General features: G+C 47.9%; 11 protein-coding genes across 11 annotated transcripts; 5 read left to right on the forward strand and 6 right to left on the reverse strand.

The window, feature by feature from the left end:
• Positions 1-8: 8 nt before the first annotated feature.
• On the forward strand, positions 9-1710 carry EDB93DRAFT_1246295 (ADC synthase; the record flags this gene model as incomplete). The annotated part of the gene is made up of 5 exons (XM_041452428.1): positions 9-20; positions 78-291; positions 342-1076; positions 1126-1333; positions 1386-1710. The coding sequence occupies 5 exons, from the start codon at positions 9-11 to the stop codon at positions 1708-1710; spliced, it is 1494 nt and encodes a 497-aa protein (XP_041312185.1).
• EDB93DRAFT_1219850 (ribosomal protein S2, flavodoxin-like domain-containing protein) lies at positions 1384-2807 on the reverse strand. The gene is made up of 2 exons (XM_041451130.1): positions 2608-2807; positions 1384-2554 (listed from the first exon to the last, which is right to left on the reverse strand). The coding sequence occupies exons 1-2, from the start codon at positions 2786-2788 to the stop codon at positions 1803-1805; spliced, it is 933 nt and encodes a 310-aa protein (XP_041312186.1). The 5' UTR covers positions 2789-2807; the 3' UTR covers positions 1384-1802.
• On the forward strand, positions 2797-5335 carry EDB93DRAFT_1121526 (heat shock protein 70 family). Its single transcript, XM_041448553.1, has 9 exons — positions 2797-2998; positions 3049-3098; positions 3154-3292; positions 3347-3365; positions 3418-3596; positions 3648-4080; positions 4138-4595; positions 4651-4829; positions 4879-5335. The coding sequence occupies exons 1-9, from the start codon at positions 2946-2948 to the stop codon at positions 5205-5207; spliced, it is 1839 nt and encodes a 612-aa protein (XP_041312187.1). The 5' UTR covers positions 2797-2945; the 3' UTR covers positions 5208-5335.
• Positions 5336-5425: 90 nt separating this feature from the next.
• EDB93DRAFT_1121528 (WD40-repeat-containing domain protein) lies at positions 5426-7185 on the forward strand. The gene is made up of 5 exons (XM_041448554.1): positions 5426-5912; positions 5963-6211; positions 6269-6348; positions 6406-6596; positions 6646-7185. The coding sequence occupies exons 1-5, from the start codon at positions 5483-5485 to the stop codon at positions 7004-7006; spliced, it is 1311 nt and encodes a 436-aa protein (XP_041312188.1). The 5' UTR covers positions 5426-5482; the 3' UTR covers positions 7007-7185.
• Positions 7186-8981, reverse strand: EDB93DRAFT_1121534 (P-loop containing nucleoside triphosphate hydrolase protein). Its single transcript, XM_041448555.1, has 6 exons — positions 8848-8981; positions 8720-8798; positions 8591-8670; positions 8268-8543; positions 7787-8222; positions 7186-7740 (listed from the first exon to the last, which is right to left on the reverse strand). Exons 1-6 carry the CDS (start codon positions 8928-8930, stop codon positions 7576-7578), a joined length of 1119 nt encoding a protein of 372 aa, XP_041312189.1. The 5' UTR covers positions 8931-8981; the 3' UTR covers positions 7186-7575.
• A 68-nt stretch (positions 8982-9049) lies between these two features.
• Positions 9050-12307, forward strand: EDB93DRAFT_670725 (uncharacterized protein). The gene is made up of 10 exons (XM_041457058.1): positions 9050-9153; positions 9202-9228; positions 9296-9385; positions 9439-9550; positions 9604-9898; positions 9946-10164; positions 10219-10281; positions 10334-10727; positions 10775-11452; positions 11501-12307. The coding sequence occupies exons 1-10, from the start codon at positions 9132-9134 to the stop codon at positions 11923-11925; spliced, it is 2325 nt and encodes a 774-aa protein (XP_041312190.1). The 5' UTR covers positions 9050-9131; the 3' UTR covers positions 11926-12307.
• Positions 12213-13049, reverse strand: EDB93DRAFT_1077261 (uncharacterized protein; the record flags this gene model as incomplete). Its single annotated transcript, XM_041445300.1, has 5 exons — positions 12213-12307; positions 12360-12439; positions 12493-12742; positions 12799-12935; positions 13003-13049. The coding sequence occupies 5 exons, from the start codon at positions 13047-13049 to the stop codon at positions 12213-12215; spliced, it is 609 nt and encodes a 202-aa protein (XP_041312191.1).
• Positions 13050-13057: 8 nt separating this feature from the next.
• On the reverse strand, positions 13058-15317 carry EDB93DRAFT_1199325 (regulator of chromosome condensation 1/beta-lactamase-inhibitor protein II). Its single transcript, XM_041450919.1, has 7 exons — positions 14997-15317; positions 14733-14949; positions 14453-14679; positions 13971-14405; positions 13808-13923; positions 13589-13756; positions 13058-13539 (listed from the first exon to the last, which is right to left on the reverse strand). Exons 1-7 carry the CDS (start codon positions 15287-15289, stop codon positions 13187-13189), a joined length of 1809 nt encoding a protein of 602 aa, XP_041312192.1. The 5' UTR covers positions 15290-15317; the 3' UTR covers positions 13058-13186.
• Positions 15318-15535: 218 nt separating this feature from the next.
• EDB93DRAFT_1077394 (uncharacterized protein) lies at positions 15536-16301 on the forward strand (the record flags this gene model as incomplete). Its single annotated transcript, XM_041445312.1, has 3 exons — positions 15536-15653; positions 15704-15910; positions 15961-16301. Coding segments are annotated over 3 exons (666 nt in total), but the record flags the coding sequence as incomplete, so codon positions are not given.
• Positions 16279-17466, reverse strand: EDB93DRAFT_670707 (uncharacterized protein). The gene is made up of 5 exons (XM_041457057.1): positions 17380-17466; positions 17096-17330; positions 16889-17044; positions 16623-16839; positions 16279-16569 (listed from the first exon to the last, which is right to left on the reverse strand). Exons 1-5 carry the CDS (start codon positions 17417-17419, stop codon positions 16513-16515), a joined length of 705 nt encoding a protein of 234 aa, XP_041312194.1. The 5' UTR covers positions 17420-17466; the 3' UTR covers positions 16279-16512.
• On the reverse strand, positions 17449-18325 carry EDB93DRAFT_1121543 (ribosomal L27 protein-domain-containing protein). Its single transcript, XM_041448556.1, has 4 exons — positions 18200-18325; positions 18052-18144; positions 17928-17995; positions 17449-17878 (listed from the first exon to the last, which is right to left on the reverse strand). The coding sequence occupies exons 1-4, from the start codon at positions 18258-18260 to the stop codon at positions 17654-17656; spliced, it is 447 nt and encodes a 148-aa protein (XP_041312195.1). The 5' UTR covers positions 18261-18325; the 3' UTR covers positions 17449-17653.
• Between the last annotated feature and the right edge of the window lie 6 nt (positions 18326-18331).

Below are 18331 nucleotides of genomic sequence, written 5' to 3' on the forward strand. Positions count from 1 at the left end.
AGACGAAAATGGACCCTCAGGTAGTCTTTGTTAGACGTTGCGTACTGGGCTTAGGCGCTGATGTTATTTGCTTGTAGAAATTTACAGCATGTCCTTCGCTCGCCGCTGTAGAACAGCTCATCATTCGCGAGAAGCGAGGCAACTGCGTCCCGATATTTATTCAGCTTCCTGCAGATCTTATCACACCATGCATGGCGTATCTCCGAGTAGCCAAAGACTCCAAGTACAGCTTCCTGCTGGAGTCAGTTATTGCGGGGGAGAACATAGCCAGATACAGTTTCGTCGGCGCAGGTAGGATGCCCGCCCGATGTTACTGGTTTTTAATGTCATTTTTGCGTTAGACCCACTGAAGGTCATCAAAACTGGACCGAACGAGGAGTTTCAGGGAGATCCACTTATTGCTCTACAACGGGAGCTCGCCGTTCACGAATATGTGAAAATTCCTGAAATTCCGACCTTCACCGGAGGCGCGATCGGATACGTGTCCTATGACTGTATACAGTATTTTGAGCCCAAGACTGCTCGAGAACTCAGTGATCCTTTGTCTATCCCAGAGTCTTTGTTTATGCTTTGCGACACCCTCCTCATTTACGATCACTTATTCCAGTCTATCAAGATCGTTTCCCATGTCTTCTATCCAAAGGACGCCGGAGCCACAAACCTTCCTTTCGTATATCAAACTGCTCAATCAAAAATCCGTCGGCTAGCAAAAGTACTTCTGAGTCACACAACTCCCGAAGTCCCGCAGCCTCCAATTACATTAGGAAACCAAGCCACATCTAACATAGGCAAGGAAGGCTACGAGTCATTTGTAACCAAGCTCAAAGAGCACATTGTTGCTGGTGATATCATCCAAGCAGTTCCGTCTCAACGCCTTTCCCGTCCAACAAATTTACACCCTTTTAATGCATATAGACATCTTCGTCAAGTCAACCCTAGCCCCTATATGTTTTATTTGGATTGCGGAGAGCTACAGATAGTCGGCGCCAGTCCAGAAACTCTTTGTAAAGTGGAAGCAAACAAGGTCTATAACCATGCCATTGCTGGGACCGTCAAAAGAGGAAAGACTCCAGCAGGTTAGTCTTCATGTCTTCGCGGGGAAAGCCACCTTGACTCCTTTGGCAGAAGACGACAAGCTTGGCAAACAGCTTGTTTCATCTGAGAAGGACCGAGCGGAACACATCATGCTTGTTGATCTTGCCAGAAACGACGTCAATCGGGTTTGCAAGCCGGAAACCGTGAAAGTCGATCATCTTATGGCGGTACAGAAATTCAGCCACGTCATTCATTTGACATCCCAAGTTTCGGGAATGCTGAGGGAAGGGTTGTCGAGGTATCTTACCGATATGATCGTGTTCTCTGCACCTGCCAACAATTTTCAACAGGTTCGATGCTTTCCGCTCCATATTCCCCGCGGGAACTGTATCGGGAGCTCCTAAGATCAAAGCCATCGAACTGGTTGCCGAACTAGAGGGTGAACGGAGGGGAGTTTATGCCGGTGCCGTCGGACGTTTCGACTTCGCTAATGACGAAATGGACACATGTATTGCCATTCGTACAATGACATTCAAGGACGGAGTTGCCTATTTGCAGGCGGGAGGCGGCATCGTTTTTGACAGTGTGGAAGAAGAGGAGTATGTAGAAACCATCAACAAACTGGGGGGCAATCTACGAGCACTGACTGATGCAGAGAGTAAGTTTTGTCACTAAATTATGTTGTTGCGTTTACTGAAGGAGGAAATAGAATACTGGAGTGAGGTTCAAGCGTCACATCCATTACAACGCTGATGGCATATAGTAAACTAATGTCTGTCTGCTACGTACCGTGTAGTACCTCGTTCATGAGCACGCATGTATCTAGATTGTCGTAGCTCTTTATTCTGTTCTTCTCTGTCTCGCAAAACTTTCCCTTCTCTTCCAGCTATGCTGAGAACACCTGCAATTAACTCTGCCGTTCGAGGGCTCTCGTCATTCGCAGGAATAGCATACATGACCACGCGAGGATCGACGTTCGAGTCGACAATGCCGATAGTAGGAATATGTTGTATCGCACATTCGCGGATAGCATGGATATTTGCCAGAGGATTTAGGAAGATGACTAGGTCGGGTGTGACACGTTGCCTTTTTGCGACGTCAGACCCAAACAGCTGCTGTTTGTTCGTAAGTGTGCCGGGCAGCCATCTTTCGCCAACATGAAAAGCCTGTGGTCCAATCCTCTCTGCGGCTTTGCGCACAACAGCACGCAGATCTGGACGAGTGCCCACGAAGACAACTGTGCCGTCCCTTGCAACGACAGCGCGAGTGAGGTTCGCGGCCCTCCGCAACAGTGGGAGAGTCGAGTCGAGGTCAATTATGGTGATGCCAGCGCGGACACCGTACGCGTAGGGCATGAAATTCGGGTTGAGCAAGGATTTAGCATGCCCAAAATGTGCACCAGCAGCTATTAGTGCGGATAATGTTGCTTCAGACGGAGCGAGAGGCCGGTGCAACTGGTGGTGGGGTTGGAAGGTGTTATCTCGCGTCACATTAGAGCCATGCTCGCTAAATAGATCGACTGCAGAGGAAGATGAGCAAAAGTTAGTCTCCTACACGAAGAAAAACACTGACCGAGCATTTTGAAACGTATCCGACGGTCTTGCAACAGCTGCCAATCATCTGGTGACTGCAGAGGAAATGGATGGTCACTGGAAGTGTATACATTTCGTCTATGTTGGAGAGCCGAAAACTGGCTTCTGCGCATGCATCTTGGGGCAGAAAGCCATGGTCTTAGACCTGCCTTGGTAGACATGTCGAAGAGTGGGTCGTGCTGGTGGCAGTGCAAAATTTGACACCAATGGTCAGAATGCTTACTTCAGCCGTGCAATCGATTTTTTTCGATTGCTCTTCTGCCCATCACCACCATCCGGCTTCACCTCTCTTTTACTTTTTGTATATCCCTTTAAAAAATGGAAGACGCATTTGACGGCGCTGTTGGCATCGATCTCGGCACTACCTACTCGTAAGCATACACGAAATTGCTGTCATCGCCATATTAACATCTTTTCTTAGCTGCGTGGGTGTATGGCAAAATGATCGAGTTGAAATCATCGCCAACGATCGTAAGTTTCTGTGCCGTACAACGAATTCGCACATTTATCTGTGTGGGTTCTACAGAGGGTAACCGGACAACTCCTTCATATGTCGCATTCTCTGCGGAGGAGCGTCTAATCGGTGATGCTGCAAAAAATCAGGCTGCTATGAACCCCCGCAACACAGTCTTTGATGCCAAGCGTCTCATCGGCCGTCGTTATGAGTGAGTGTGTCATGGAGTATCCTTCGATAACTTTAATAACATGCAAAAAATTAGTGATCCCGACGTGAAGAAGGTTAGTATAAGGATCTATAACTGAAAACGGGATGCTAAACATGTCACTCCAGGACATGACTCACTGGCCCTTTGAGGTAGTAGAAAAGGAGGGCTCACCTTTGATCAAGGTTAACTACCTTGGCGAGGAGAAGGTCTTCAGCCCCCAGGAGATCTCGTCAATGGTCCTCACTAAAATGAAAGAGATTTCGGAGGCAAAACTTGGCAAGACTGTCACCAGGGCCGTCGTCACGTGAGTTGTTCTTCTCGTATCATGTGTGAATTTATTCTGACGCGAATGAAGCGTTCCTGCCTACTTCAACGACTCGCAACGTTTGGCAACCAAAGACGCTGGTACCATCGCTGGCCTTGACGTTCTCCGTATCATTAACGAGCCCACTGCTGCTGCCATCGCGTATGGTTTGGATCGTCAATCAAAAGCGGAGAAAAACGTTTTGATCTTCGATCTTGGTGGAGGAACTTTCGATGTCTCGTTGCTCAACATCAGCGGTGGTGTCTTCGCAGTTAAGGCCACCGCAGGTGACACTCACTTGGGTGGTGAGGATTTCGACAACACCCTCTTGGATCACTTCAAGAATGAGTTCAAGAGGAAGACGAAGCACGATATCTCTGAGGATCCCCGTGCACTCAGACGACTCAGAAGTGCTTGCGAACGTGCCAAGCGCACCCTCTCTAGTGTCACCCAGACCACCGTTGAGGTCGATTCGCTGTACCAGGTTAGCATGTCATGCGTGAACTCGATGTTGGATTTTATCTGATATATTCACAACCAGGGTGAAGACTTCTCTGCCAACATCACTCGTGCCCGTTTCGAGGAGATCAATGCCGCTATGTTTAAATCGACCATTGAGCCCGTCGAGAAGGTGCTCAAGGATGCCAAGATGCCTCGTGAGAAAGTCGATGACATTGTCCTCGTTGGTGGATCCACTCGTATTCCCAAAATCCAATCTCTAGTATCGGAGTACTTCGGTGGACGCCAGCTGAACAAGTCGATTAACCCCGATGAGGCTGTTGCCTACGGTGCCGCTGTGCAGGCTGCTGTTCTCACTGGCCAGACCTCAGAAAAGACTGCGGACCTTCTTCTTCTTGACGTGGCTCCTCTCTCGCTTGGTGTTGCTATGCAGGGTGATGTCTTTGGTGTTGTTGTCCCCCGTAACACTCCCATTCCCACCAACAAGTCGCGGACATTCACGACTGTTGAAGACAACCAGACGACTGTCACCTTCCCTGTGTAAGGCGCACCGTTCATATATAACCTAACGTTACACTGACGTCTTGATCTCCAGGTATGAGGGTGAACGCACTCAGTGCCGCGATAACCGTCTGCTTGGTGAATTCGAGCTGACCGGTATTCCTCCTATGCCTCGTGGACAGGCCGAGCTTGTTACCACCTTCGAGGTTGATGCCAACGGTCTCCTCAAGGTCTCCGCACAAGACCGAGCTTCTGGCCGCAAGGCATCCATCAGTCAGTGGCGGTCTTCAAGTTTTTTTCTGCAGCTGACACTTCTGTTCAGGCATCACCAACTCCGTTGGTCGTTTATCGTCGGCCGAGATCGACCAGATGATCAAGGACGCTGAGCAATACAAGCAGGCTGACAAGGAGTTCTCTTCACGTCATGAGGCGAAATCCGACCTCGAGGCTTACATCCACCAGGTCGAAGGCACTATAACCTCGCCTGAGATTGGTATGAAGCTTAAGCGTGGTGCTAAGTCTCAGGTTGAGACTGAGCTTGCCCGTGCGCTCGAAAAGCTCGAGATTGAGGAATCGACAGCAGATGAGTTGAGGAAGTCGCAGCTTGCCATCAAGCGGGCACTTCAAAAGGCAACTGCTGGTATCCGGTAAACGATAATGATTTTATGCGTAGTATGCAAGATAGAGCAGCGTACTATTTCCATGATGTTGTGTCTGCTGTTCTCCCTGTTTGCATACCAAAATTTGGCGTTATTCGCAATGGCATTTCTTTTGCTTTCGCACTGCATTATGTCTGAGACTGGTGTAAGGGAAGGGTTTTGTAACCCTGCTGAGGTAATATAGAGGAGATTTTTGTTCTTCGTATTACTATTCTGGGACACGTACCGGATTTTGTATCTTGACAAATTGAGGAAAAATACATCGAGATGGCCACAGTAACAAGCACCAAAAGGGCGAGACTTGCGAGCTCGCCAAAAGAAAAGAAGAAAGTAAAACCGGTCGCCCAAAGCGATCACCATCCAGTGTCCTCCACTAAGGGCAAGCAAAAAGCGAAACAATCTACGAAACCTGTCTCAGATGACATTGCTCTCCCAACCTCCTTCAAGGTAATCGCTGGCTCGTATGAAAAACTGCTATATGGCTTGGATGGATCTGTCTCGCTCGATGAGACCAACGATGGCTACAAGTTCGAGCTGAAACCTATTTTTATATTCCCCGCACATGTATCGTGCATCAAGGCCGTCGCCGCATCTCCGAATGGGGGGAAATGGCTTGCTACTGGGAGTGCAGATGAGGTCATAAAGGTCTGGGATTTGCGTAGAAAAAAAGAGATCGGCGGGCTTATGCACCACGAAGGTAGATTATAGCGCTTTATACATCTGTCTCTTGACAAATTGTTGCGACAGGATCCATAACACAACTTCAATTTCCCTCCCGCTCACATCTTCTCTCAGCGTCTGAAGACGGTTCATTATGCCTTTTTCATGCACGCGACTGGGTTGTGCTTCGCACCCTCAAAGGTCATAAGGGACGAGTCAATTCTACAGCGGTGCATCCGTCAAATAAAGTCGCGCTAAGCGTAGGAAAAGACAATACGCTGCGCATGTGGGATCTCATGCGGGGACGGGGATCTGCGAGCACAAAGCTGGGGAAAGGTAAGTGTTTGTTTCCCTAGGCCCCGGATTCATTTCTCACTTCATTTGGTGGTTTAGAGGGAGAAGTCGTGCGGTGGTCAGCGACAGGCTCGTCATTCGTCGTGCAATCTCAAAACACGATCGATTTATTCACAGTCGTAAGTGCATATCATGACTTTTCTCTATATTTGTAAATTCAATTTGATCGCACTTAGGACATGGTTCTTCGCCACACAATCACGCATCCATCCCGAATACATACAATTCGGTTTAGTAAACGAGTGAACGGCTCCGGAGAATTATTACTTGTTGGCGCAGAAGACAAGAAATTGTCGATCTACGACATTCCAGATGACCCAGAAAAAATACCCACTGTAATTGCAGAAATGACTGGACACTCCAATCGGTACGTACAATGCACTTGTTAGGATTTTGTTTTTACCGTCTTTTTTTAGTGTAAAAGCGGTCGAGATTCTTCCTCTCGCACTACCTAAATCAACGAAGGCAAAAGCGCCCCTCTCGACTATCATCCTGTGCACCGTCTCATCTGATGGTAAAATTCACGTTCACGACCTGGCTTTGCTGCCCGCCGACCAAAGAGCCGGAAGTGAAATGCTGCAGATACCACCTGTGGCTGAGTACGATACAAAAGGCACGCGGCTGACGTGTGTGACCATCGCGGATGGCGAGGCTCCCGAGCATTCCAAGAGTGTGAATGGGAAGCGGAAACGGGAAGATGAAGACAGCGAACAGGAAGAAGAGGATGAAGGATGGGGAGCTCATGAACAAGAAACAGAGCATGATGACAGTGGGTGAGGTCGAGTTTTGGTAGGTTCACTGTTATCGTAGACTTGGCTGCTATAAGCTTTCTTACTGGCATGAGTCCAACCTCGTGTTACCACTCATTCGGAGTAGCATAGTGCCTACTACATTCACGTGCATTAAAATTTGAGTATGATATGATCATCAAGACAATTAACCAATAGATCCTTCATACTGTGTGACCTAGTCCGCCCAGGATGTCGAGCGCCAAGTGAGTTGCAGGCCAATAAATGACCTGCAAAGTGAGAAGGAGTGGATATGACAAGCATTTATTGATGCGGCTGATGAAGCAGGGAACAACAGACAATAGGCATGATACATCAAAAAGTAGAGATGTCCAGACTTGGTAAAATCATTGCACTGATGGATCCAAGGCAGGTAAATGTTTGGAAGATGTCGCGGCTGCAAATGCGGAAGGTATGCGACCGTCATCTTGAGCGAGCCTTGGTGATTGTAGACTCGATATGGTCAATGCTACCATACCACTACATTGAAGGGCAAACTCAGATGCTGTTGATAAGCAATGAAATTCACATTATATATGAATCATTTCTACTAGAACGTCATGATGTGGTAACTGCTTTGTGAATGCGAAGCCCAACCTCGAGTACCCATAGTTCTTCGTCAGCACCGTCACACAGAGCCTTATCGGCCTCTGCAAAAGCGAGAGCACACTTTGCTTTTTGTCGTGCAGGTAGTGTCGGATGCAGAATGATAGTGTCATGAAGCTACAGTGATGTTAGATAAGTTCAGTTGCTGTGACGAATCACTAACCTGTGAGAGGGTTTGTGATGCTGAGTATCCTTCTCGCATGATGCTCTTGACCTTTTTCTGGACGGCATTGAAGCCCTTCAGTTTCTTATTTGCAGGCAAGTCATCAACATCCATGTCCCCGACTACGGAAACGCCGAGAGTCCTCGCAAAATCGTTTATAACAGCAGTTGGCACAACACCTGCTATCTCCTGGATATCGTAAGGCGTGATTGGCACCGGGGGGTCGGTGGAGGAAGATAATCGAGATGCAGATTGCAAGTATGTGATGGAACGACGGAGGTCACCACCAGAGGTCTCGATGAGGGTAGAAATGACCTCGGGATCCACGTTAATATTTTCTGCACTTGCGATATAAGAGAGTCGGGCTGAGGTGGATGTCGAATCAAGAGGAGTAAAACGAAACTTTGAACATCGAGACGCGAGAGGTTCGATTATTCTTGTAGTAGTCAGTGACTGCAAGGAGAAAAAGGAGTGCTCTCACCTTGTCACATAATTACAAACAAGACAGAAACGAGTTATCCGGGCGTAGGTCTCCATTATCCGCCGTAATGCACCTTGCGCATCTTGCGTCATTGAATCTGCTTCGTCGAGAATGATAATTTTGTATGGTGGACAGGGATAGACATTCCCATCTGATGCCACTGCCTGTGCTCGGGGTGTTTGACGGGCAAACGATTTGATTTTCTCTCTGACTATACTGATACCTCTCTCGTCTGATGCATTGAGCTCTAGGACTCGATTTCGAAAGTTATCAGGTCTGGAAAAACAGTGAGTTTGGGCAAATCAGAATGAAATCAGCCGCACCCAAAGAGTTGCCTTGCAAGCGCAAGGATGGTAGATGTTTTACCAGTCCCGGGAGGTCCATAGAACAACATGTGAGGGAGCTACTTTGCATGAGGATGAGCCACGCATGACTTAGAAGGGCTTGCATACATTGGTCGAGACTAGCGTTTTCCGCAGTACTGCTACTGTATGCTCTTGTGCTGAGATATCATCTATGGTCTTTGGTCGACTGCATGTGATGAGAGAAACTTCGCATAGAACAAAACGAACACGCTAACTATTTTTCTACCCATGGTTGATGTTCTGGGTCTAAAGAATGTTTCGATGCTGTTGATGTCGACTTTGCTTGAAAAAATGCCATCCTTGAACAACCTTTCAATTGATGTTGGGTCTTCACGCGACACGAATCGCGTCGGGAACGCGTGACTGTCACGTCACGAACACGACTCGGCAAAAGATTTCCCACGTAACAATAGGTCACAATCATCCATCCACGACGCGACTGGCTAGAGGCGCGCTTTTTTCGTTCCCGACTACTTGGTAGTTTTAATCATTCCGCACAATGGGAGATACAGAGCCAAAGGGTAGGTCTTGCGCAAAATGTTATACGTTATAGCTGAAATCGCTATCAGATACTTCCAGTGCATCAATACCTACTGGTGAGCAGTCGACCAGCATTCTATCCCGCATGCACTCATCCGGACGCGTCATATTGTTATATAATAGCAAAGAAACCTCTCGCTGAGTTGAAAAATGGCAAAGTTATCTTCAAGCAGAAGCCCATATCATTTGAGAAGTCGTCAGAAGCGATGCAAGGTCTGTCCTCCTCCCGTTTCGAGAGCGCTCAATCTAAGATCTCTGTTGCATAGAAATTGTCCAGTTCCGGGAGATGATTGAGCAGCGAATTGCTAGGCAGGACCCCCCACTTACTGCTATTCCAGACGAACATAGACCGCTGATAGTGAAGCTTGCGCAAGAGAGGTGAGCTTGGAACACAACAACCGACGTAGGATGTTACCGACCTCTTTATCTAGTGAGAAGAGTGTCACTCCGCTTGCGAAGCATATCCGCTCAGAACTTCTTCCATCTTTCGATGAGGACGATGACTCTTCGCGCGAAAGTATATCACTTGCTTTGCCTCTTCTTGTGGTAGAGCACGCCATTCAGTCGCTCATGGTCAGAATGAATTATGGCCTGGATGGGCCATTAGGATACAAAATCCCTTCTGTTGTGTGTGTTTGGCGATGGGAGGTCAGAGACGACTATAGGGATTGGCTACCCAAGTCTGCCAAAGAGAAGGCTGAGACAAGAATAGCTGAACGTGTCCAGGTATGTATTATTCTGAATTTAAATGTCTTCCCTGACATTTCTTTTAGGCCAAGGCAGAGCTTCTCGCAATCTTCGAAAGTCTACCGCAGGACGAGCGGGATGCTATCCTCGACCCGAAAGGTACTAACAAACTCCCCACTAAAGACATCAATAAACCCAATCCCCCGAGCAATACAACTACTGAACAGGTTGATGCAGCAGAGCTCAAGGGCTCGTCATCCCAACGTGATCCAAGCGTCAGTGCCAACGAACTCGAAAACATTGATGTATGTTCTCCTCTCCTTTTGCCCACATCACCGACTCACTACAAACTTGGGTAGTCCGGGAGTGGAACTCCAAAAGCTCGACAGCGAAAAGTTATAGATGCAGAGAAAGCCGCGAAGGTACGCTAGCCTCCTACGTAGTAATTCTATTCAGTTAATGTTGTCATTCCAGGTCAAAGAGAAGGAAGAAAGGAAGGCAGCCAAGGTTGAAAAAGAGAAGAAGCAAAAGGCGACCCAGGACAAATCTCGGTCTCTTATGGCTAACTTCTTCGGCAAGGCCAAGGCTCCTCCCCGCGAGTCGCCTTCAAAACCCGTTTGTGGGACTTCCACTAGTGAATCAGATTTTCAGAAGACGTTTAGGCCTTTTGTCTTGAAGAAAGGCGCAGAAATGGCACCGGTGAACTGGTTCTTAGAGTCTAGCAAACCAGCTTGGAAGAAGCAGACCTCAGGTTTCAGCCATGCAGACGCAATCGTCGTCGATGATGCTCAAGGCTCGGAGATGAATGACATTGATATATTTGTAAATACCACACCAGCATTCAATCATGTCGAAGCTAATGCACAAGGTGCGTACATCGAAGCACGCCAGTCCAGTCATTGATATCATACACAGAGCGCCTCCAGGATGTTATACGGTTGTTGCGACCGCTTCGGCTCACACAGCCCTGCGACCGATCGAAATCCTACTTCAAATCCTTCAGCCCGTGTAGTACGAAAGATATATATTCCCAGCTCAATGATGCTGAAATAGCTGGGGATACATCTCAAGCTCGCTACTTGTCAAACATTCTTAGGGACAGGAGGATGCTTCCAGCGAAGGTCTTGATTTTCCATGAGGATGCGCGTCCTGGATACTATGGTTCCTGGACGAAGAACTCGCGCATTGTTGGTCCTAGATCACCCTTCGCTCGTGATCTGCTTGTCCGAGATTACGGATACGATTCCGGAGAGGAATGGGAAGATGAAGGCGCAGCAGATGCGGACAATGTTGACGACGACGACGATGAGGAGGGTGACGGGGAGGAGAATGATTCTGATCTGGAAAGCTGGCTAGTGGATGATGATGAGATTGAAGAAGTTGTTCCGGATGACCGGGACCTATCACCTTCACTCTCGGACATACCACTTCCCCCTCCCAAGAGGAAAGCAGAGCCTCTTAGCAAGCAGCCTGAAAAGAAGCGGAAGATCGTGGTCCCTCTCGTCCCCTATGTCAAAGGTCCTCTGTGGGAGTCGGTCATAGGCCAATGTGAATATGATCCTTTCAAACCATACCGCATACAGTTATTTAATGGTACGTTTTTCATGGGTTCACTAAACCCTTTCTGATCGTCTGCTACAGATATACCATACCCAATCGACCCCTTTAGATTCGTTGCAAAGACTGCCGAAGAATTTCGGCAATCAGATTACGAGTCGAAGTTCGCGGTTCCCTCCCTACCCAATCGGCTATCAGGAAACAGCGGCATTGCAGAGTCATCAGCTTCTCCTGCTCAGGCTTCAGCAAACAAGCGTGCTATCCCAGCATCCACGCCGAAGACCACATTCCCCGATGCACATGTCCCTCTGCTTATCAGCAAGATCACGACTTTGGCGACGGCAAACCTTACATTCATCGTAGAAAGCGTTCACCAGGAGCTTCGTGCACATAAGGTGAAGAAGAATGCTATTGAGGCAAAGGTCCGAGAGGTGGCAGAAAAGTCCAAGGAGAAGAAAATATGGGTTATCAGCGAAGGGCAACACTCACGAACGTCGATTCCCTCTTAATATAATACCTGAACGTTGAACCACCATTTTAAGTGCTCGTGGTTTTGATTGCTTCGGATGAAACCTTCTGTTTCATACAGTAGATTAGGGTGATTCAGAATTGTAGCGCCAGCTGCGTTCTATGTAGATATATCCTGTGCATCAAATTGGACCTTCTCATGAGTGACCAGCATTCCGTAGTTTATTAGTATCAAAGCTGACATCGGGAGGGACCACAAGAAAATAAATATACGTATTAGTCCACAGCATGCATAATAACAGATAAGATATCCTTCAGATTATCATCATCATGAGCTTGCCAGCTTCCAAAGCTGAGCGGCATCATCAAAATCTGATTTACTTTCATCGGACGGGAAGGAGTAGATGTCATTAGATTCGCCGCCTAAGCCAGGTATTAGAGCTTCCAAAAAGAAACTCAAATTGAATACACTCACGCACAAGCATCTTGGTCACTCGCCCGTCCTTGTCGACAACGGGTTCGAACCCCAACCCTCTGTAGATCTTCAAGCGCAATCTAGAGAAGCAAGACAGTCAATAGCCTCTCATGTCGTACGGCATGGTACTCACGCAGAGCCATCTAGCTGAGCCTGGTGATCCTTGGCAGGATCTGATTCCTCTAGTGAACGTGCTTGCTCTTTCAGGGCTGCCAGCTCAGCCTCTTTACTAGCTAGAGAGCCCTCCGCGTCGCGGATAGCCTTAGCTAGGGACAGCCTGGACCCGTCAAGTTCATTGAGATTGGATGCGTGCTTTTCCAAAGAGGGCACGTTCGGCGGTCGCATCGAGGATTTCTTGGCAGCGTCTAAGACACGAGACAAGGCTTGGGAATAGGATGAAGGTGATCACTGGCAAGTCAAGATGTAGATATCTCCATACCTTTCAGATCCGCATACGCCTCTTCGTTCTCTTTCTTTCCTCGGGCATAATTGATCTTCATTTGCTCTTCAGCTGCGGTTATTGTGAGGTAGTCATCCGCGGGATCGATAATGCTTGTCATCTCCCGGATTAATTTACTGTAATGGATTGTTCAAGATTAGGGCGTCAATGTGGATGAAACAGGAGATGGTTTCATTCGCGCACATGCATTCTTGTAGCTGAGGATCTTTTGACTGAAGGTCCCTCGCCATCGCGTGATAGTAGTTAACAGAGTCAAATATATTGTGCCACAACCGCGTCACGGTCATGTGAAACTCACGTGCAATAAGAATTACTGAGTAAGTACTGAGTGAGTGGTGATTACAATCCATCCCGTACTCGCGATTATCTACTTGATCTTCCAATATACAATACTGTTACCGTACCCTGCGACTGCACACTGCTCGACCTCGACTCTCTTCTTCCATACGTTACCAGCAATGTCCCTCACCAAAGTTTTTCGTTGACCCAGGATAAATCGACCGCCTTCAGGATGCTCCAAGGTAGTGGGCACAGGAAGACTACTTCTCCTACCCGTACCAAGTTGATAGTCGTGATTTGTTCCCCAGGCGACCAGATCCCGACCCGAGCCACCGGGCCCTCCATGTGCTTGTGTATCCAAAGTTAGTAGAACATGACCGGTGGGAGACACCGAGATAGCGTGAGGAAGGATGGGAGACATGGTCTGGCTGGCTTCGTTATCTACAAGGGGCTTATGAGTACATATAAGGTTGTAATAATGAGTGCTGACATTCCCGGAGACCGCTGACATTCTTTGCGCGGACAGGGTTCCCCTGAGCGTTCGAATATAAGTTGTTCCCTAGTCCTCCCCATTGTCCGTTACCACAGGTCAGAATGTCCACATATGCAAGGGATTCGCCATCTGTACGTTCGGCGACGAAACATGTCAGATCACCACCTGTGCAATGATTTCAGTTATAGCAGCAAAAGACCTGGTATTCTCACTTGCCTGCGGAGATGCCAATGCATCTAGTGCGGACAGAGCCAGGTACGTTTCTCGACAAAACTACTTCTGTCGGCAGGATAATTGTGTCAAGAGTCATGTTTCCACCCAGTCCGATCTGGCTGGAATAAGTGTTAGTGGATTTTTACGTGTTAATGGGTATCTTTACCGGAATTCATTTGCTCCCCAACCAAGCACCCTGCCTGAATCTGATATTACAAAGCTGGTGCGACCTCCAGCTGCAATTTGAGAGACCTTGATGCCTTGGAGAGAGGGAACCTCAAAGAGGGCATCTGAAAATCTGATGTGCTCGTCATCTATTCCATCTATGTTGGTGGATATGGGAGGCGGCACAGATGTCGGCGCAGAACGCGAGACAGGAGAAGCCGTAGCAAATGGGTCAACCACTGCCCTTGGAACTAGCTCGACGGGAATGCGAGTTGGAGAGACAGTGTCAATAGAACCTGGAGGAGTAGGAATATCAAACTTCCGTAAACCAAGCTGCCCATATGTGTTTGCGTTTTTGTTCATAGGATGAACCATTGTCCGACCAGAAGATGTCAATGCCAAAAGGTGGTTCCTGCCTGCTGAAATAGATACGAACCTAGATTGGTATAAGCTCATAGTCTCGGATGGCAGATTGCTACAGACTTTTCACCCCAACCGAGTTTCTGCCTAGGTGCAATCTCCGCGAAGTCGATGGCATTTCCTTGCGCTCCCCATATCCAGCCGGTCCCCCACCAGGACGTAGTACTAGCAGGAAGTGGCTTAGGAGAGGGCTTTTGTTGTTGTTCTGCATTAGCCGCGATGACATATATTTTTCCCGAAGCAGATAGAGCATATACTCGAGATTCGGTGAGCTGAAGTTGAATGATGTCCTGACCAAATCATAAACTGAGTAACAAGGCCTTCTCGAGGCAAACTGTCTTACATGACCACGTAACGTCAATTGTGGCTCTGATTTTGATGTGGAACTTGAGCCAAAGAATCCGTCACCCCACTGGTATACGTCTCCCCTTGCATCTACACAAGCAGCATGTCGCTCATGAAGTGCCAAGTCACGCAGCGCGACGTCTTTTAGCCAACTAGCGTTTACAGGGTACTGTACCCGTTGGACTGCGGGTTCGTTTGGGTTGATTACGTTGTACCTGAATATGAGCATGCCATCTAGCGAACATATAAATGTACAGCTCACTGGTTGGAACCCCACACGACTGCACATATGCTCCCGTCGTCCTCCGTGACTCCGGTACTGGATGTAGAGGCTTTCTGTGCGGGCTTGGATATATCTTCTGGCTTTGGTGTTTTGATAGCGTCGTTGTGTATAGTATTACTAAACGAATACCAGAGAAGACCCGCGGTAGCAGCTGCAGAAGAAGCTATGACTACAGACCGAGCAGGTCGTGCTCTAGCTGCTTGTGCCGTACATGAAATATGAGCGCGCAGGCGGCCAGGTCGCAACGCTTGAGCAGTCGTACGTTTGAACATTATGCAAGTACCACAAAGTCTAAAGCTTGATCCAAGCGCGTTTAACGCACAGACTCACCCCCGTTTAGGGGGTCACAAACACAGAAATTTCATCGAGTTGCTCTTTGCTACGTACTGGCTTGTTGCATACAGCGTGAATATGGATCCTTCAGCCCCACAGACGGTAGCCAAAGGCGTACTCATAACATGCAAGTCCGTCTTCCATCATAGCCATTCTCAAATTAATAAAGCTGACAATTGTCTTCCTCAGCCACTGTATGTGGTTTGACTGCAGGGTTTTATGGTGTTGTCAAATCGCAACCACCGGGACCTCTGTTATTGTTTTCAGCTTTGAATAGCGGCATTGCGTCTGCAACATTCTTCAGTATGATGCCCATTTCATCAGGTCTCCAACAGAATTGACTGGGCACACAGGCATACGAGAGTACCTGGTTGGTCCTATACTCGTCTTGTCAATGCCAGGAAAACAGTACGAGCTGCGCAGACAGAGACTTAAGGAAGTCGTAGAAGGTGTTACTACTGATGAATCCCGGTTAACGTGGGGTGACATTCGCTCTCGTAAATTACTTGATTCTAGCATCAGTGGAGCCTTGGCTGGTAGTGTCCTTAATACCTGGAAACGTGAGTTGCTTGCTCTCTTGTGCCTCTCAACAATTCTCATTTTATGATAGGTGGAAGATCGGGAACTATTCCTGGACTAGCGACGGGCGCGGTGATGTGTGGGCTCTTCCAATGGGCATTCAATGAGTTCGACATTCTGAGGATAACTCACGTATCCCAAGTGGTGCATACACAACCTGTACCTTCTATACCTGCAGCACCTGTTCCAACATATTCCGTACCCGTCGCCGCCCCAGAACCACCCAAATCACTCACAGATCGAATATTCGCTATGTTTGGTCGTAAAATATCCGACGAGGAGTATCTTGATAGGGTGAAAGCTCAAAGGGACAATCATCTCCGCAGGATCGAGCAACTTGAACGCGAACGTGACGAAAAGCGCGAGACTTGATGTTTCATCATCGCTCTACGGTACTCGTACTGTTATATCGTCCACACACCTCTATTACACCTCACCTCTCACTCGTATTCAAGCCCCATTTCCAACGACGTTTGATGTTAAAATTGTGTATATCGCGCTGGGCTCGCACAACAGCAATTAATGAACAATCGTATATATCTGCTCATATATTGTCCGATCCGATCTAATTTCAACTATTGGGTTACGCAGTTCCTTGACTGCGAACGGTATGGAACCACTTTAAGAAGTGAGGAACATCCTGAAGGTAACATCAGTCTTGATTCACGGTACATGAGATGAGATGATATTCACCGCAGATATCTGGCCTGGCATACTGCCCTCCGTGATGAAACTGGGAATACTTCCTCCAGGCGTACTGGACGTCGCCATTCGCCATTCTACTGTGCCATCGTCTAACTCGAGCAAGCGTTCGACAGAGACATATCGTCCCTTTGTACCTTTCTCTTCAAACTTGACAAGATCTTCGTCACCTGGCCCAGACAGATCAACTGGAATCGAAACCACCAACCTAGATGCTTCGTGTCAGAGGACGATAAAAAGGGTTCAAATAGCCATACCCAGTCCTTGGAGCCGACTCGCTGAAGTGTATTGTTTGCAACACAGTGAAAACACGCGGAGAAACAGGGGGAGGGAAAGTGTAGTACATCGTCCAGATGGATTGAGTCTCTGAGATTCGCTTGACTAGCGTCACTTTCTTGATAGCAGAGATAAACCTTGATAGCATAAACATTTAGGCTATTGTTGGACGACGACGGGAAACTTACTCCTTCTCGTTCTCAGCTTTGTTAACGCCAATTTTGCTCCAAAACTCATCGAACGTCGCATCCTTCTCGGTGTGATTGGAAACTCTACAATGCCAAGGGGCTCCGTCCCCTGGTCCCTTCGCGCGGGAAAGTGTTTGAACGGTGCCTTTTGAAAAGGTCTTGCCTACTTTCCAGGTCTCGCTGGACTCCAACACTTGACGACCAAGAGCAAGGATGGTTTCCTCAGCAGGGAATTCTAGAGTTTTATGTGTGCAGTGACTGACAATCACTAGAGCGACACGTACCTGCAGGTCTAACGGTGTCAATGGAGAGTTGAAACGACATGATGGTCGGAAAGAAACCTCAGATGATGGGGACAAACGCAGCAATAGCAATGCATATGAGATTGTCATCTATATATAAAAGATGCACTAAAAATATCACCATGTGCTATGTGAAAGCAAAAAATGTGCATCGCCGCCCACCACTGATGCACAATGCTGAGTGCAACGGGTGTAGAAATGCGACGACGGTTGTGTAGCCGACATCTTAAGAAACCGCAGGCATATCAAAACCCACTTATGCACCGGTTTGTGATGATGGGCCCCTCTTAGGAAAAGCATTCAAGTCGACGAGGCCAAAGTATCGACTGCGACCTAGCGAAGTTTCATCCCTAGGAAGCTTCTCGCCGCGATGCAGAACTACACCAATAAACTTTCGGTCTCCTCGTAGCCACTTTTGTTTGTAGAATCGTACGAAGCCCGGGGTGGTAGCATAAATAGTATGGTCGCGACCCATTCTGACCTAAGGAACATATGAATATTGCCTTTCGATGGGTAGGAAGGATACGTACATTCTGTCCTGGGTGGAATTGCGTTCCTCGTTGTCGTACTATGATGTTGCCGGGAATGACGTACTGGTCTGCATAGTATATCTCTAGCATTGGCGAGGCGGGTATGCGAGCCAGAGGAACGTACCAGAAAACTTCTTGAGACCCAGACGCTTACCCGGCGATCCTCCATGGTTTCGAACTGTTCCTCCAGCACGTTTGGTGGCAGTCCGCACGGAACCTTTGTGGAACGATGATTTAAAAAAAAGGATGTTGACAATAAAGCATTCACGTACCAAGTAAAGAGAATGGACTTTTTACTGTTTCACAGCACCGAGCAAGAAAAGAAAAGGACATATCGTGACTGAGCCTCGGACGAGAGTGAAGCTTAAGCCCGATGGATGATAATGTTGGTTAAGAGTGAGGAT

This window comes from Suillus bovinus (assembly GCF_016758785.1).
Source record: "Suillus bovinus strain UH-Sbo-P2 chromosome Unknown EDB93scaffold_5, whole genome shotgun sequence".
Taxonomy (NCBI): Eukaryota; Fungi; Basidiomycota; class Agaricomycetes; order Boletales; family Suillaceae; genus Suillus; species Suillus bovinus.